The following is a 19,349-nucleotide window of genomic DNA, read 5'->3' on the forward strand; positions in this document are numbered from 1 at the left end:
TTTTTATACCCAGCTGACTAAGGGTAATATTAGGTCTTGCAGAACACTTAAAGTCATTATGGAGTACTTGTTATTGTTAGGCACTAGGTGGCCTGCTTGCTAAAACATAGTAAGGGAGACTTACACAAGGACAATTTGCAATAGCACTGAGTGAAAAAGAAGTAAATAAAAATGCATCTTTCCTCTGTAATAGAGGATGATGCATTTAAACCATCTGATGCGAAGTAACATATGTGTGGAAAGCTGCAGATAGTACAGCCTACCTAAAACCAACTTAGCACACAATTATTTTGTTCTTGTCTTGCAGACAATATTTAGTTCCTCTCTGTATGTTTCCTTCAGGAAGACCAATAACTCATTAATACTTGTATTGAAAACATTCCCCTCCTACCCTGCAACGCCTTAACAGTGCTGGCATCACTGAAATATCTAGCTATATGTGCCTTTTTTCCTTCCCGCTACCATAAAAGATCAAAGTTTCCCACCAAAAGAATTAAGAGCTCTAAACTGTAAGCTCTACATTCACTTGAGGGAATTTAAAAACTGGCAAGTACAATGTAGTAGTAGGATTTGTTTTAGAAACCTCATGAGTTATTGTGTTATGCTCAGAAACATCAAAAGGGTCAATATTATTTATTGTTCTAAGGACCAAATGTAACAGCTAACTCTTCAGGAGTTACTTGTACACATAGATTCAATCTGATCACAGGTAGCAATCTGTAGGAAACAATCATTAAGAACAGTAAGCAAAGCAACACCTTGCTGTTTGTTTTGGGGTTGTTTTTTTTTTTGGGGGGTTGTTTTTTTTTTTTGGTTTGTTTTTTAGTAACTGAAGGCTAGATGTGACCTGTGCTCTTTGAGTATTGCAACCTGAGTCCTGTGCTAGAACAAACCACAATAAACTATATTTTTCAGCAATTTCGATGTTTTCATTTGTTGATCTGTGACTCTTGTTAGTGTCAGAAGGAGGAGATCCGTGGTGACTTGAGGTGGTGTTCAGTTTGAGCTTTTGGACATTGCTTGTTGTTTTTTTTTTTGTTTTTTTTTTTTTTTTTTTTAAGTATGGATTTCATTTATTTAAAATATAATGAAATAATCATTTCACTAACAAACCTTCATTAAAAATAGTTTTACTGTTCAATTGAATGGCTAAATAATTAACCACAGATTTATTTCAATATGATTGTTGTTAATTTCAGGTCAAACGAAAGACTAATGAGATGGCTGAAATTCTAATGATTACCTTATCTATCATTGGTAGAATTCTAAAATATTAGCAGTCAAGGAGAGTGCAAAGCTTTTACTGTTCTGCAGAGACCACTTGAGAAGTACGTATGTGAACCAAGGAACGGAACATAATCTGCATTCCAGGCAACACTATTTTCAGTCATTGGCTTGGAAATTAATCTTGCAGATATTTTTTCAACTGAATTCCCCCAATGTCTCTGTTATAAAGCAAATAAATGAACAAACAACAGAAAGCCCTACTGCACTGATTTCTAATTGTATAAGAAAGGGCATTGCACAGCTAGTGTAATTACTTGCTTCGTTTTCTCCTGAAATCATATGAATTTAAACAATGGATTCAGATGACTGTATTTTGCTGGGACAGAAAAGATATTTCAAAGTGATATTTGTGTGCTTTAATCTGAGTAAGTGTAGAACAAACTAGCAAATATATGGCAGAATATAATGTGTTCCATGAAAATGTCTAATTATTTATCTTTTTCCTACAAGAAAACATTGCATACCAATAGAAGAGGAATGACAAGAACTTGAATTTTTGTCATTTGATCAAAAAGTGTAAGCCTCCACATTCCAGCCAAGTCTGAGCATGAATCTCTTGAACTGATTTTAAAGAAATCAGACTTGACAGTATCCCTCAGCTTACAGAGAATGATTCTCCATTTAAAACAATGCAGCATCCATCCACACTGTACACTAAGGAATAATATGCCTTCTCAAACTCTGTCAAAAAAAGAAAAAAAATCTGTGATAAGTGGCACACGCGCACACACACACAAAATATCCCATCACTAATGCTGGTAGTAGCAGTAGTAAATGAGCTACTGATGATATATACGCTTCTACTGACACACGGAGAAACATCACTGTGAGACATTAGACTGTCTCTAGGAACTCATCATCTCTGGATATCAGAAAATAGGTGTAATGTACTGCATCACATAAAATATAGTGAATTTTATTAGGCAAAAAGACCTGCAAACTTAAGACACCATATCACACTCTTCTTATATACTTGCATGTTTGAAAAGATTCAAAATATGTCATAATACTTTAAAGTATACATGGGACTAACATCATTAAGTTCCAGAAAAGTATTCTAGTAATCCTGTTAGGCCTTCTGATATTTTGTTCCTAATGATTATGTTTCAATAGAAATTGTGGCTAGTTTTCAATACCACAATAATTTAATACTTCCAGAATAGAATGTTTTCTCTGGTAAATTTGCTCTAGTGCACGTAATACATATTGCATATAATGCAACACTGGAATTCTGATAGACTTTAGTAACAGAACACCAAGTTTTCTTTACTAAACGCTCAGGGTTTGAATTTTCTAAGTTCTGAGCATCTGTTTTACTGGAAATCATTAAGAGTTCTGACTGACAGTTATGTTGTCAGAGGTTAAAGATTTGAAATGTTATTATTTTCTCTATTCGTTTAATCACCAATCAATATTTCTACTTCTTTTACCGGTAATTGACGGAGCAGTTAATCTTATCACTGTTGTTGTTCTCTCTGGTGAAACAACATATAATAATGTCCCCGTGTCACTCATGTTGCTCTTGCTGAAGTCATTCAAAACGACTTCTGTATATGAAGAAAACAACCCATTTTCTGGTAAGTCTTAGTCTTGGAGGTGCAATTAACTGATGTAAAGGAGCAGTCTATCTGATGTATTTTCATTACATTTCTATTACAATCCTAATACAAACGTCTAATTCCCAGAAATAACCAAAAAACTTTTGGTCATTTCTAGTTGACTGAAATAGGCAAAGTCACCAATATGAGAAGCTTGAAATTAATACAATCCCATGTTATTCAAAGATTCTCTGTGTTGTGATTACTTTAGCTAATAGGCTGGTATGTGTTTTGTGGTATTTTTTGTGCTCTTTTCTATCTTTCTTACATTTAAATAATAAGCTATTATCAAGTAGTGAAAGTCATTCCATTTATATGCAAAATTAGTTTTTTTCACTTGGGTTTGTGGAGTAGGGACATGACTTTTAGACAAATCAGAGGAAGAAGAATATGCATTTATTTGAAACTTTAATAATTGTTCACATTATTCCTTTACGATTTTTCCACATTTAATTCCTACTTTCAAGATCTCATATTCTATTTTCTTAAAAAATGTTCTGTGCAGTGTACCAGTAATGATAAAATGCATCACGGACCCCTGATGTTGTGTGAGAAAATGTGCTTCAACGTGACTTTTAAAAGCTTTTTCATGAACATCGATGACCTACAGGACTCTGATATACAGATGTACACTGTTCTCATTATAAATGTAGGTATGGCTTCCCCCACCCCATTAAAAACCTTTTGAAGCTCTTCATCCTCTTGCACCATGTCAGAAGAAGGAGAATGGATGGGAAATAATATCCCAAACTTTTATGTTCTACATTGCAAGACTGAGTCATTGCCACATAACTTGTGTCTGGACACCATTGGCAGTAGGCTGGCCACACTGAGTCAATGGACGTGCAGATTTCTAGCTTGAAATATTTTGTCCACATTACAGAACGCCTTTTATGTCATCCTAATTGTTGACACATTTTAGTGAGGAGGCAGTGAAGAAATGCAAACAACACAATTTCCATTATTTGAGTAAAAGACTGTGAAGGAGCTATAGTAAAGCTAATGGATCTAGACAAAATTTTAAAAACAAAGTTTTCTGAGATTCTGTTGAGCATCAGCTTTACCACGGCGGGCTTCAGTCAAGACCATAGCTTGTTTTGATCTGGCCTATCATTTGTAATAAAATCTAAAATTAAGCATTCAATGCTGACATAGAACAGTATATGCAAATAGGTAATAAAGTTCTGTTGTTGAGATATGTAGGCTCTCTCACTTCATGCTTAAGTTTAAGGCAATCTATTTCCAGAGCTATAGTTCTGGCAAATTTTGTAAACCCTACTGAAGATGCCACTGATTTCAGGGGGCTTTGAATCAATTTAATAGAAAATTGTTAACAGATCTTCCACTTTTCAAACCATATTTACCATACAGGTAAAACAAAATTTAAAGTACAAAATCAGGTCCTGAACACCAAACCACTGTAACATATTTTAAAGTATTCTTGTAATTCTGCTTCATCCATTTCTACGACTGTTTTTACTGAGTATTTTTTGTACAAGTAGTCTGACTGAATTTTGGTAGCTGCTTTCTCCCAAGTCTAAACAGCTATGCTCCATCATTTCCACTGGATAATTTAGTTTTCAGTCCCCTTTCCAGAATCACTTTAGTGTAGTGCTCCTGTGACAGAATTTCAGCATTTGGAGAAGCAGTCCATGTGTTTGTAATCCCTGCAGCAGTTTGGGGATCTGTCAGGATGAGAGGTGCTATGCACTAGAAAGTATCTTCCCAGAACAGTTACATGATTCCAGTGGTGGTTTGGTGTTTTTTTTTGTTTTGTTTTTATTATTTAAAAAATTACAGAGAAATATACTTCACATTTTGTCTATATAAACTATAGAATTAAAGACCTATTTTTATTATCTATCAATAAGGCCTGATACTTTTTACTAGTAAGAGAAATTTCTCAAAAATTTATATGATTTTACCTTTCAAGAGTTGGTATATTTTTAATAGTCATGCATATGGTAACATTGAGTTATTAAAAGTTCACTCCTACTCCATCAGTATAGAATGGATTAAGTTAAGTTTTGTTGCAATTCATGCATAATTTGCTATACATCTTTTGTTTGAAAGTCAAATCAAATAATGTGAAAAAAATTGCATAAGGCACAGTATAAAATAGTTGTTATTGTTGTTATTATCTTCAGTTACTTGCACAGTATCAACATATTGAACCAAAGGTCATTTCAAGCTACAAACATAGTAAGGCTGGAAATCCTTCTTCAGAGGATTGGAAGAACAATGGGTAATTACAGAGTTGTGCTACACGGAAATAATAAAATTATATTACTCAATTTGTATTTTAAATATGTATTTATGCTATCTATTTTACAGTATCATAAGAGATAAATTCATGCCCTTAATAACGTACAGTAGGAATTTGTAAGGCTTGATCTTAATTCTTTTAACTGTAACCAGCTGGGATCAAACTTAGATGCTTTTGGTCTCCCACTTAATAAATCACAAGAAATCTTTTATCAAACTGCATTTAATTTTATTTCATATACACTTATTTCCTATCATTAGTAGAGGAAAAAGGGTGGTTCACTTCTGCAGAGAAAATTTTTCTAAAGCCACACAATGCTGCAGCTCCTATTGCTATCACCTGTACACAGCACCTTTCCCTTTGACCGATCCCCAGAGTGCTTTATAGACTCTAAATACACTGATATTTTTCTTCGTACCACTGAAAGTCTGCACCAACAGTGTTGTACTGAAGTGGCTTTGGGAAAGGGAACGCAGAATAACCTCTCCACCTGAACCTATAAAATACTGGCATTTATGTAGGCCAGCCTGTGGTAACTCAGGGCAGAATTTGCAGAGAATTGGTGTTTATTCCTGTAAAAGTTTAGAAAAAATTACAGCCTGTCCTTGCCTCAAGTTTTCCCCGTCTGCATACCTCATGGAACAGAGAATGCACACACCAGTGCCACAGGTCCTACCGAATAGATGACGACTGACCATCCATTTGTGGTTGTTAGGCGGTGGTAGTTGGCGGGGTGCCTTGTCAGCTGTCGCTCTTTCACCAGGCGGCGGGTGCCACCCTCAGGCGAGAGGCGGGGGTGGGAAGGCGGGTAGGCGGCTGAGGTAGGAGCCCCGCGGTGAGGGGAGGGCCGCAGGCCCCGCCCGCTCCCGGGAAGCTTCCAGAAGGAGGGGGCGGGTGTGGCTGTGAGGGAGCCGCCCGGGCGTAGGCGGTCGACAGGGTGAGGGGTCGGAGCGATAACCTGTGGTATTTCTCCAGGTTTCCCGCAATTTCTACCCCAAGAACTTCCAAAGTTGAAGATGGTGGTTCTGTCTTTGTGTCCAGGTAACAAACAATAAAGGGTTTTTCTAGAGACTGCCGGAGGGTCTGTAGAGGAAGTGATAAGCCCTAGAGCTGGCTGGGGTCAGGGTAAGCCTGTCTGGGAGGAGCGGGCCTCCCAGGACAGAGAGCAGAGAGACATTTACTTAAAATCTTACTTTTCTGCTTTGTCTCAATCTGCATTTTTTTTTTAAAGGAATATTTTTTATATTTTAATATAACTTCAAGTGGTTTTGTTCTGCCCTTGGAAATGTCTTGCTCTCAAATCATGTTCTCATCGGAGAGTCATATATTACATACGGCAATGTTTTGTTCATATAGTATGTTTACGTAGGGTCAGTTAGCTAAAAAATGTGGTTGCTTTTTGGACCCATACATAAATGATGAGAAAATTTATTCCAACACGTGCAACTAGTTCCATACTCGTGGTATGCTTAGAGATTCCAGAGTTGAGTTTATGATTTATAAATATGTATTCTTCTGTATTGTATCCACACGTTGCATGCGACAACTTTGGACAGACATGGTGATTAGGCTGTTAATTGGTGAGATATGTACAGAGGTGTAGAAAACCTCTTTCATGATGTATTTTATATTTCAGACTCTTGACCAGTACCTTCTCGTTTGAATCTCATTTATATTTAAGCTATCTTTAAGAAGACCAAAAAATCCCATATGAAAATTAGTAGTTACGCTGCCACTGGATGAAAAACATACTGTTTCTTGTCTGAAGACTTCCATGGAGACTATGCTACTGTTAACAATTTCTTTTTTGCTGTACTGTATAAACTTTTGTTTGAAGGAAATAGATTGAATAGGAAACATTTTGCTTCTGTGAAGCGTTCACGAGGATGAATGTAAAATTTACTGAACTATTTTCCTCCCATTTTACTGAGGAAGAAAAAATTTGATGCTTAGCTAGTTATTCATTACAATGATAAGTAATGAAATACATTAGTTGAGGGCCATGTAAGTGTATGACTTTTGTATGTTTAAACGTGATCCTGCATGAGCCTAACAGTATCAGAAATGGAACACAGTGACCGTTTCCAGACAGCCTGATGAGAGGTCAGAATAAACAAATAATAAAATGTTGTATAAATGCTTTGTTGCTGTAGCCTGCTAGTCCTGTTTTACATGGGCACGCTGATAATTTGCTGAGCAGGAATTATGGTGAAAGTTCAGCTACTCTTTTCCTTTCAGGTTTTGAGTGCTGTAAGAACTTGTTACCAAAATCTGTGAGAGTTTGTTAACAGGACACTCGGCCTTTTCTGGGTATGTTGTGCTGAGGCAGAGAGAAACTGATGGAAATACAAACATTTAAGCAATTGAAAAAGAAATGTGTAGAAAAAGTAAGGTTCTGGTATCGTTTGAAGTCTAATGTGTGAATCCTGACACCCAGGAGAAGTTTTCCCCCCCCATCAGGAATTTGATGCAATTAGTGCAAAGTTCCAGATACCCTGGGTTTAACAAGAACTACAAAATATAAACATAAGATTTTTTTTTTTAAACTCAATACTTCTTTAAAAGAAAAGTGGCAATATATGTAGGTTGTGTTGATTTCCCCCCCCCCCCCCCCCCCCCCCAAAGTTTTGGGAATAGTATTCTCACAAGTGGAACTTTTGGTTAAATGAGTGTAAATTAGTGTAGTTACATCATCTCTGTGTTTTGAACTGAAGGGGGGATGGAAGAAGGCAGCTGATTTCTGCTACTGTAGGATGAAGAAATATTGTTATGTATGACTGGACTCTAGGCAGAATTGTATTTAGTATAAGTTGGTAATAGACAATATAGCATTCATCTGTGAGCAATATTCCCATCCTTATTCACAAATACTTGAGTTGTTTAGTAGACCTCGTGAAGTGCATTTTTCTACTATTCGATAATGAAAGTTAACTGGCCACGAGGCAGTAAAGCAAAATGCATTATGTATGAAACAGGTGATCTTGACAATTGCCATTTCAAGGGATTTGACAAAAGTGACCAAAATCAGATCTACTTTCATTTTAAAATGAATAAAAATCTGGTGAGGTTGAAATACATCCAATGATCACATATGTGGTTTCACATAATTTCTTATTGTGGTATTGCATTCTTTTGCCAGTAGTTCATGGATGACTTTTCTTTTGTTTGCTTTAGCAGAGATTTAATTTTCAGATTTGAGGCATGAACAGATTTTCAAGGAACAAAACTAGAGCAATTTTCGCTTGATTTGTAAAATGTATTCATGTGTACAAACACACAAATAAAACACTAAGAAAATGCCATTATGAATCATACCATTAATAACTCGATTTTCTGTATCGTTTTTGAAAGTCGGTCATTGCATTTTATTGAATATATATTTGAATTTGTAGAGCAATGTTGTTTTAGCTTTGGAATTGCAACATTAGCAGCTTTAGAGCGGGTTTGTGTGCTGGGTTTGGGTTTTTTTTTTTTTCCTATTTGTTCAGGTATCCCAGTGTTTCTTTCTAAGAAAATGGCAATAGACATACTTATCAGAGAGATCTTCACCTTGTTCCCAAGATGTCTGTTCTCAACCCTTAGCTTTCTATTTCTGGTTCAAAATTGTTTCACTGCTGTTAGCAGGGCTATCTATTTCCTAGTGTTACCAGTATATAAATAAATTTGATACTGCTTATCTTCTGCCTGAATGTCTTCTGAAATCAGTTACAGGATATTTCTAAAGTATTTGCTGAGTGGGTGATAGATGCATTTTTCCCCAAACATGGACTGTACTTACTATTTTAGTAAAAAAGAGACTTCAGTTTTACAGGGATTCATTTGAAACAAAAGAAATTGCTCTTTATGGCACATAGTAATGTGATTGAGTTCAATTTGTCCATTCAGCATGCTCACTGCCTGTTGTGTATTTATAGTTCTGTTCACTGTTTCCAGCATCCTGACACAAGTTTTAATGAGCACTCTTGCTATTAGTTGCAGATTAATATCAGGAATACAGAATTCTGTTTCGCTAAGGATTTATCAGTTGCTTGTTTTCCATACCTTGGCTGCTTCTTCATGTGGTGGAAGAATTTGCCTTATGGTCATTAACTTTTTGTTTCTTCAAGTGAAGAGTATTTCTTACCCCCTGTGATGGTAAAGTAAAAAAAAAACCCAACCCTAAAATTACTGTTTCAAAAGCCATGAAGATTCTGAGTCAGGAGAGCATCTAACTGTAAGCAAGTTGTGGCTCACACTTACTTCTTTTATTGACTTAAATGGATGTGGGGTGATGTTTTCTCCTGGTAATAAGAATTTCCAGTTTCATTTTGCTCATCACTGGGGAAAAAAAAAAATTAAAGAAATCTCATTGAAGTCAGTACCATCACGCTAATAAAACATAGATCAAAGAATAAAGCAGTCCCTTAGTGGATTTAAAGTAAAATCATATGAGGAAATGAATTTGAAAGCCTTGATAATATAACAAATTGTGTGTTTCTTTTTGAGGTAGGTCTTTTTCTTTTAATATGATCATGAAATATACTATGTAGGGAGTGGATCCTGTAGATAAATATTGATGACTACAAAATAATTTATGTTTGAAACATTATAGAGTGTGAAAATGAGTTCAGGTTCTTTGTTACAATTTCTGCCTGGCCTTAAAAAAAGTGAGGGGGATTCCTGTCAGGCAACATCTTTGTAGTGTTTCTTATTGTCACCAAAAATGGTAAGAAATACTAGTGAAGTCTCTACCTTTTTTAAAAAAGTTAACTACCTTAAAACCAGCCAGCTCCTTAAATGAAACATGGTATGTGTGGTGACAAAGGATAGACATTTCTGTATTCAGCTATGTTAGTAACTTAAAGGAAAAGAAACCCCAACCAAAACCCAACAACCAAAATCAAACCAACCAAAACACCCAACACTAAACATCCACAGTACCAGAAAACATCCTGCCTGACAATCCAGCAGCTGAGGTCTACAGCATAAAGTTGAAATCCATATCAACATGATTCAGAAATTAAAAACCTCTGGTATTTAGCATAGAACTGATTAATTATCAGTGGATACTTCAGAGGGAGCCTTTGTGAACTGAAATAGTTGCAAATAGCTCACTCTTCAGTAACAATCGTGCCATTGACTGACAAAGAGAGCCCATGTCATCAGGATCTTTTGCTCTGAGAAACGCTGTTTTAACACAGGGATTTAAATACTCCTATTTAAGGAGTCCACGGTGGATTAGCAGCAAATGAAGGGGATGTTGTATTGAAAAAGTGTGGTATACTAGCTAAATTTGTCCATGTAACTAAAATAGGTTTAGGAATATGACGATAAGAATGGGAGTGATATTTTCAGGACTTCTGTATTATGATTTCATTATTTGGATACTGATGTAGTTTTGGACTTGAATGTAATAGTCCTAAATTTTAAAAATAGTCTATAATACTTTCTTCTTAAAACTTGATATAGCAGTTACAAAATATTACCACAGCTTATTTATTCCTCCTCTAAGTCAAATCTGAACCCAGGTATCAAGAAATAGTGTTACTTTTTCATCTGAAGTGGACACCTGAACTCTTTACTGCATTTATACTTTTCTCTGATCCTCTTAAGTAAGAAACAGCAATTGTAATAAGCCAGAGGAATTCTGATTCAATGGGACCAGGTAGAGCATTGTGTATAAAGAACAGATTTAGATTCTACCTTCACATCTTACTCCATTAGGTAGTTAAAGATTTTATATTCTGTCTACTTTTCAAGGTATGATTTGACAGCTGCTAAATGAAGATAATAATGAACGATGATAGTATTTAAATTATGCCATTAATATTTGGTACACTGGACAGAAAAGCAGGTATATTTAAGTGCAGAGATACTCAGATGAAAGAGAGCAAATCTCAAATTGTTTTTTCCCCCTCCTACCCTTCATCCTGTCCATCTGGGCTGTTTGCCTTACTCGTTACAGAAGCCAATAGTACAGACATCAGTGCATTCTTTTGAAAGATGGGAAAATGGCTTGGCAAGCTTAATGTTACCTTCTGTTAAACAATTTTATTCTTAATTTTTTTTTACCACCTTAAAGGTGCTGGAGAGTGCTGGAGCTTATGACAGGTCCTTTAGAGTTGGACTACTCTGTTCAGCCTTCTTCTTTTTGCTTCTATACTCCAGTCATGAAGAAAGGCTGTTTCCACACACGGCACTGTGACTGCCTTTCTGCCCAGTTTCGTTCTTTTTTTCCTTTTCATATCTTTATCTTGTCAGTCTTCCTTAGTTCATCTCTAACTTCTTCCACCATCTATTACCATTTACCATTCACACGGTCTCTTTTGATAATTTCTATTACTGTCTTGTTTTGTTTGACCCTGCCATTTCCATTCACGGTTTCTTTAGCCATTCGCTTTTGGATTTGTATTTATATTGGTTTTGCATTTTGTGGTATGTATATTTATGACATGTAGACAAATATGAGAGATGTATTAAATATTGTATGTCATTAGAAATACTCTGATTTTGTAAATGTCTTTCAGGATGATGCTTGGCAGCCTGAAAGTACCTCATGGTTTTTTTCTTTGCATTGCTGTTGCTATAGTATTCCTATGAGTGCTGTGGTACAAATAACAGGCAAGACACCGTGATGACTATGTAAATAGGTTGCTCATAGAACAATACTTTCCCCATGGCATAAGATGTGCCACTGTATATCTAAGCGAATACTTGAGTCATGTTGGGTTTTTTCCCCCTAAAGGTCTACAGCTCTTGAACCATTTTTAACGGTTCAAAACTGTTCCTAGAATTGTTTAGAAAGACAGGTAAAAACCATTTAAAAATAGTGCATTCTACAGAAGTTCAAGAATTGTAAGTCATTGTTGGTTGCTTTTCTACTTTGAGACTGAACAGTTTCAGTTAAAACTCAAAACTTATTACATGTCTATACCCTTTCTTCATAGTTTAGGAAAATCTACTGCAGTAACAGACACCACAAAAAGTCATGTTAGCGTTTATCTAACATGGTTTGCAGCAGTGGTGTTCTATTATTTCCATGTTTTAATGTATTTTCTTTAATAAGACAGAAACATTTTTAATGAAATGGTTCAAACTTTGTTTCATTTTAAAAAGGCAAATAAAAATACACTTAGTAGTGTAACACTAAGAAGTTTCACCCCGCAGTTATCCTGACAAACCTCTTTGAGTCCTGCTGTTATTTCATAATCCCTAGAAACTCCACTGCAGTTATAGCTGGGGTTGTGGGAATTCTTATCGGTTATTTTTAATATAAGTTATCTACTGACACTATCACAACTTTCAGAATTGATTCAGGGAGGTTTTTCATGAACTCTTTAGACCGTTCAATTTGTGTACTCATCCTCAAATTGCTTTGTAAAACTTGATAGATAAAACACAAACTTTTTGTTTTGAGTGTGACTAAAATTCCTGGTAGATATAGATATGTAGATATAGAGAGAGGAGCAGTGTGGCGTTAATAACCTTGTTAATAATAAAAAGATTTTTTTATAGAGTAAGATTATTTATTTGGAAGGTGTATATACATGACCGTACAATATTTTTATATTATTTTAATTTATAGGCAATCCTTACATCAGTATTGTCACAGAAGGATTTAGGATAGCCACTGGAATTTGGTTTATATTTATGGTTGGTTTTTTTGGTTTTATTTTCTCCCCTCAGAAATGAGCTGCAAGTTTAAGGTATTACTCTGTAAACATCAGGATGTGAAGAGTTTTTTTCCCCGTTTTGTTGTTATTCAGTTTAACTTCAAGTAGAGAAGAAAGGGTGGCAGAACAGTGCTTTTCAGTATTCACAGAACATGGTACCATTCTGAACTTTTGTTTTGAGGGCAACATTTAGATATCAGCTCTTAATTATAACCCATACATTTTTATTGGTGTTTTTCATGGAAACAATGTAAATATATTTATTTTAATAATAGTGGATACAAAAATGTACTTTCCCAAAATAAGAGCTTTCTGCAGGTTGAATGCGTATGGGCAGTTGCTTTAGTGGGGTGACAATTGCTGGAGATGTATTTCCAGAAATATAAGACAGTTAATAAATCATAAAAGTCAATCTAATTTATTTGTACACTATCACCACAGATCTTTCATTAAAGTCATGCTGCTACCATAGTGTTACCATTAATGATAATCAGTATCTGCTGATGACATCCTTGTTTACATATTTAGAGTTTAATATTATCTCTTTATAAAATGGCTGTTTATAGTACACTGTTTCATCACTCCTGAATGCCTGTTTAGTGTTGTATTGTGCCTTATACTGAATTACTAAAGTACTGCCAATAATACAGTGAATTATTGAAATACTGCAGGTAATGCAGTAACAGCTCTAAATAAACTGCATATCCAGTTCTCAGCCATGTCAGCATTCTCATTCAAGTTAATTGAATTACTCCAGTGAGCAATGCCCTTTTTCATAAGTGAAGACTTGCAGGATTGGATTTTTATTTCATGTTGCTCCTTTTGTATAACCATAAAGCCGGAAAATGCTTTACAGTTAAATCGTGCTGATGTGGAAAGATACACCTTGCGGATCTAGTTGGAATGTTCTTTATCAGTCCCAGTCAAAAGAAGGTTGCAGGGTTGAAATGGAACAGCAATATTAAATGTTCCTAATCTGTTTCACTGTAAAGTCAAATGTTTTAATTTAAATTACCCTAAAAGTGTACTGCTGAAAGGCAGTAACTAACGGGTGAAGACAATTACTGGCTTCAGTAATTTCTTCAACCACTGCTACTTGATCTGCAGGAGTAAATCAATCTATGCAATGGCAGGGAGAATGAAATCAGAAAAGGTAGGAAAAAAATTACATTTTTACCCAAACAATGAAAAGAATATAGGTGATTTAGTACAGGTATATTTGAAACAAATGCTAAGCTGGTAGAAGCTAAAAACTTCATTAACTAAAAAAAATCATTTTAGATGGAACTCTTGAGCATCTACCATAAAGAAGTGCTATCCTAGATTATCCTAAATCCTCAAAAGGCAGAGTTATGCAAAGATTAGGGAGAGCAGCATATTCTATACAAGGACCTCAATAGTGTGATTTTTCTCTAAAAGTTCTCAGCTGTAGGTACATAGATACCTGTATGTACCTTTGAATCATCCCATTCTACTTCCATCTTTCTTGAGGTTGTTAACGATCTTGAGAGGAGAATAGATTGTTACTCAAGAAAATTTTTCACTTTTCAACCTAGTTTCTTTCTTCAGCAGAAAACAAATCTGTATCTCACTTTAAATGTATAGCTATTTCAGAGTACTTACCTCATACATGAGCAGGCATTACCAGATTTAAGATTATGTGAAACTTTTTACAGTTCATTCTCCAGGAGATGTATTAAATGTTGTCTCATACCAGAATGTTGCTGTGCAGTCTATATAATTTTTTTCTTATTTTTTCTTTCTTTTTCCCCTAAACTCAAAGAAGGCAAAAGAAATCTCAGCTGTTTTGGAAATTAAGGACAAGTATCCAAATGGAAATTATCTGGCAATATGGTGGGCAGTTGGGGAACTAAGAGGGTTACAAGTCTACTCTTCCTTTTAGCTTTAGCTGTATATGGAAAACCTTTGATGTTTTATTGTTCTCCTTCTGTGTTAGAATTTGTGCCCTGCTCTTGTGGATTTAGCCATGTAATCCAAATTTCAGTGAGTTGAGTATTACTACTTATGTTTACTTCCAAGGATCAAATGAGATCTTGTCATCTTAAAGAAAAGGACTGCTGTATTAGTGTCCCTGTGTGAGACAGATTTCCAGCTAGTGTTGGCTGAAGTTCACCAGACTCTATCTAGATAACATTTTCTTGCCGATTTAAGAGTTCCTGTGTTAAAAATAGCCAGATTTCTTTCCTGTTAACAAATATTACATAATATTGTCAGTGCCAAACGTGGGGGAAAATTAAGGCAGGTGTTCTTGGTTTCCAGTCTCTGAGCAAGAGGTATAAAAAGACCTGGTTCTCAGCAGATGCTTGCTTGCAAACTTCTTACCTACTTTTTACTTTGGAAACAAAAAGATTGAGGACAATGTGGCAGAGTGTTCAAAGGAAGAGATTTCTTAAGGAGCAAAGGAAAATCTTGGGCTGGAAATAAATAGTAAAATCCCTATTTGTTCATTCACTCCAATCCAGTTCTAAGAGTCTTACCTCAGTGTTTAGTAAACAGTCTTAAGTAAAAAATTGTGCAAGAAATTGTATGCATTTGATGGTCTGTTAAGTCAAATATCACTTTTCTGATAGGGTTTTCAAACAGTTCAGGTTATTTGCTATAGGGAAGGTACTCCTTTCATGTCTCCATCACTTTAAAAACAGTGTTCCCTAAATTTTTAAGAATTTTTATTTCTTTCTTTTCCTTTTCCAGCTACTCTTGGCATTCTACACGAATACTCATTAGTCATTCTGGAGATGGACTTGCTGTCTGGAACCTACCTCTTGGCAGTCTTATTAGCCTGTATTGTGTTTCAATCTGGCGCACAGGAGAAGAATTATACCGTGCGGGAAGAACTGCCTGAAAATGTCCTCATTGGCAATTTGCTCAAGGATCTTAACCTAACACTGGACCCAGATGTGCCCCTTTCCTCACCACTACAGTTCAAGCTTGTGTATAAGACTGGGGATGTACCATTGGTACGGGTGGAAGAGAACACTGGTGAGATATTCACAACTGCAAACCGCATAGACCGAGAGAAGCTCTGCTCTGGCATCTTTAGTGAGAATCGCTGCTTTTATGAGGTGGAGGTTGCTGTTTTGCCTGATGAAGTTTTCAGACTGGTCAAGATCAGATTCCTAATAGAGGATATAAATGACAATGCCCCCCTTTTCCCCTCAACAGTTATTAACATCTCTATCCCTGAAAACACAGCAATTAATTCTCGGTATTCTGTCCCATCTGCCATCGATCCGGACATTGGTGTGAATGGTATTCAACATTATGAACTCCTTAAGGTGGGTTTCTTCCATTCTTCTGTGTTACTTGCTGTCTGTGTTACTGTCTTCCCACAAATGTTGCCATTCCTCATCAACCCATTAGAAATACGAAGCTGTGTACCACAGTAACGGTACGCTGCAGAGACCTGTCTTAAAATGTTAATCTATACCTCTGAGTGTATTCCCGTGGATCATACCTTCACTTTGTGGAAGGCTATTTATGTATGTGTATGTCTATCTGTGTAACACTATGATGAAACATGCATGTCTTCATGAACTCTCCACCAGCATTTGAAGTATTGGTACACTTTGGCTAGCAGGCTTTCTAGACCATTAAAGATGTGTTCTTATTGTCATCAACATGACAGCACCAAGTGCAATAATATTTTGAATTGGGTCAACATGACAGCACCAAGTGCAATAATATTTTGAATTGGGTTTACACCTCCTTCTTGTATGACTGTTGGATTTGAGCAGTAGAGCTTAGCCCGGAAGCTTATGTGATGCGATGCCCACCTCTATACTGATAAGCTATTCCAGAATGAGAAAGCAGAATGTCAAAGCAGCTTTGTAATGTTTGAGCGGGCATAATGTCTGGGCAGGAGAAAATCCAAGATATGCATGAATGAAAGGATAGCGGTGCCAATGGCCTTGTAAGAGCAGAGATTTCATATTATTGCTGCTTTATAGCTTTTGTAGCAAATGACAGAACTGCAATTAGAGAACAAAAGAATAACAAGTAAACATGTGGTGTTTAGGAGTGTGTGACCACTAAATGAAGGGTTATTTTCATGTGAGTTTACTCAAGTAGAGAGTTTAGAACAAGAAAGGAATTTATCTTAAGACTGTTGGGTTATTATGTGAGAAGTTGAAAATGTCTTCACTTCCCTTGATTTGGAATAGGGAACTGGTGAGTAGTGTGGCTGCTCAGCAACCAGTCTGACACCCTCGTTACTGACTGCAAGAATATAGAATATGTAGGCCAATATATTGCTTGATTGACTTGATAGATAATATTCACTGATGTCAGTACTTACTAGAAATTTAATAAAAATAAAGTGCTGCTTTATTTTAACTCTTTTTAAATTGCTTACAACCTGAAGTAGTTGTGGCAGTGTGGGTACTAATTAGTGACAAAGACATAAAAATCTCTTTCAGAAAACTGCATCCCACTGGGCGCTTCTGGTTAGCTATCTGAAAAACAAAACCAACCACATACGTCTGTCTGCTCTTAGTGTAGCCTAGGTATTCAGAACTTTTCAAGAATTTGCTACAGAGTTTGAGGTCTTTGTAGTAAGGTCTTTAAAACTTTTAAATACCTTAGTTATAATAAGACCAGACAGATGTATATGTGTGGGCTTTTTTTTTTTTCAGATAGCTAACCAGAAGCATCCAGTAGGATGAAGTCTTCTTTATTTGGCATTTTAAAAGAGATTCTGGGGAATAAATAACAGCATATTAAATAAATTACAGCAGGAGTAAAAAATAATAAAGAAGCCAGGGCTACAGTGTCGTGGTTCAGCCCCAGTTGGCAACTAAACACCACACAGCTGCTCACTCACTCTCCCCACCACTGTGGGATGGGGGAGAGAATTGAAAGAGCAAAAGAAAAACTTGTGGGTTGAGATAAGATCGGTTTCACAATTAAAATAATATTAATAATGATTATAATAATAATAATGATAATAAATAAGGAAAAGGAAAAAAGAGGAAAAAACAAAAACCACAAATGATATAACTGCTCACCGACGCTGCCTGTCCCTGAGCTGCGATTGCTGCCTGCCTCCCCTGGCCAGCCCCTCCCAGTTAACATACTGGGCATGACGTTACATGATACAGAATATCCCTTTGGCCAATTTGAATCCGCTCTCTTAGCTGTGCACCCGACAGAGCATGGGAAGCGAGAAAAGTCCTTGACTAGTACAAGCACTACCCAGCAACAGCCAAAACATGGGTGTGTTATCAATATTTTTTCATACTAAGTCCAAAGTACAGCACTATGCCAGCTGCAGTGAAGAAAATTAACTATCCCAGCTAAAACCATGACATACAGACAAAATGTGGCAAAATAATACACGGTCTGAATAGAGGAGTGTTATTTAATATATCTGAGAGAAATGTGCTGTAACTCTAAGAAAAGAAAAAGAGTCAAAACCAGCAGAATCAGGAGTCCCTGGGATTGAGTGAGCAACAGTTCAGATCACCACAATAGCAGTCTTGTGAGTTTATTTTCAGACTGTGTGTTCAGAAACAATGTAACAGATCAGCAGAATGATAACATATCTGTATCACACAAGTGGGAACTCATCTAAAATACAAGCTACAGCTCTGTACCAGAAGTAGTGTGGGGTGTAAGACCTTGTCTAAATACCTCATGTGAGATGAGAGGGTCTGCCAGAGAGCCAGGTTTCACTGAGGGGTGTGCAAATAGCTTTTTTAAGTTACGGATTCACTGCCTTTAAATAAGCCAGCAATTTCACATACCTTGGAAAGTATCTGTAAAACCAAGAAGTGGTTTATGACAGCCAGCCACTGTTTAGAATAGTAATGTCCAGATGTTATTCCATTGGCAGTTTTTACAATGTTAATACCAAAAATTATCATATAAGAAGAGGGAGGAGAAAGTAGTAGAAAAACCTGCTCTGGTGAGTAGGCAGGGGATGTAGCATATACAAAGAATCATCATGGGGTAAGAATAGGGAGATGAAAAAGGAAGGTAAGAGTGATGGTGTCTGAGAAATTCTTTCCTGAGTAACACTGAAATACTAGGAGGGAGTGTGACAGGTGCACAAGGGTAATGTTGCTTGCCTTTCTCCCAGAACGCTCTTCTCATGTGCGTTATCCCATGCTGTTCCCTGGGGTGTGCTCTGAAGATGTCTTCTGGCTTGTGATGTGTATTGACCTTTTTCTTCCTTTTATAACCAGCACACAGAAAAGTGGGGAAACTGCAGCACATGAAGCTGTCTTGCCTTCTGGACAGGATAAGTCTAGCAGGGCTGATATGACAGTGTTGTGGGGAATTTTGGGAAGTACCAGATACAAAGATGATGGGCCGGACAGCTTACTTAGAGGATGGCAGAGGAGTGGGAGGTAAAATATGCAAGTCACTTCACAGAAGCACAAAGGCTGATGCTTTAGTATGCATGCAGCAACAGAGTGAAATATGTTGCTCTATATTTTAGAAAAAGTAATAGCAATTTGACAAGCTGTGCAATGAAGAGAAAGTTCTTCAGTTATATTTAACTTTAAAAAAAAGAAAGTGCTTATT

General features: G+C 36.3%; 1 protein-coding gene across 7 annotated transcripts in view; it reads left to right on the forward strand.

The window, feature by feature from the left end:
• PCDH11X (protocadherin 11 X-linked) overlaps window positions 1–19,349 on the forward strand; it is a 514,007-nt gene that overhangs the window by 34,138 nt on the left and 460,520 nt on the right. For 6 of the 7 annotated variants that reach the window (XM_064462890.1, XM_064462891.1, XM_064462896.1 and 3 more), the window contains exon 2: window positions 15,516–16,099. The exons of the other annotated variant lie outside the window; for it this stretch is intronic. In XM_064462890.1, the coding sequence (XP_064318960.1) occupies window positions 15,560–16,099 (540 nt within the window). In that variant the 5' untranslated portion in view covers window positions 15,516–15,559. The remainder of the gene's footprint in view (window positions 1–15,515; window positions 16,100–19,349) is intronic. 7 annotated transcript variants of the gene reach the window in all.

The sequence above is a fragment of the Phalacrocorax carbo genome, chromosome 11 (assembly GCF_963921805.1).
Source record: "Phalacrocorax carbo chromosome 11, bPhaCar2.1, whole genome shotgun sequence".
Classification (NCBI taxonomy): Eukaryota; Metazoa; Chordata; class Aves; order Suliformes; family Phalacrocoracidae; genus Phalacrocorax; species Phalacrocorax carbo.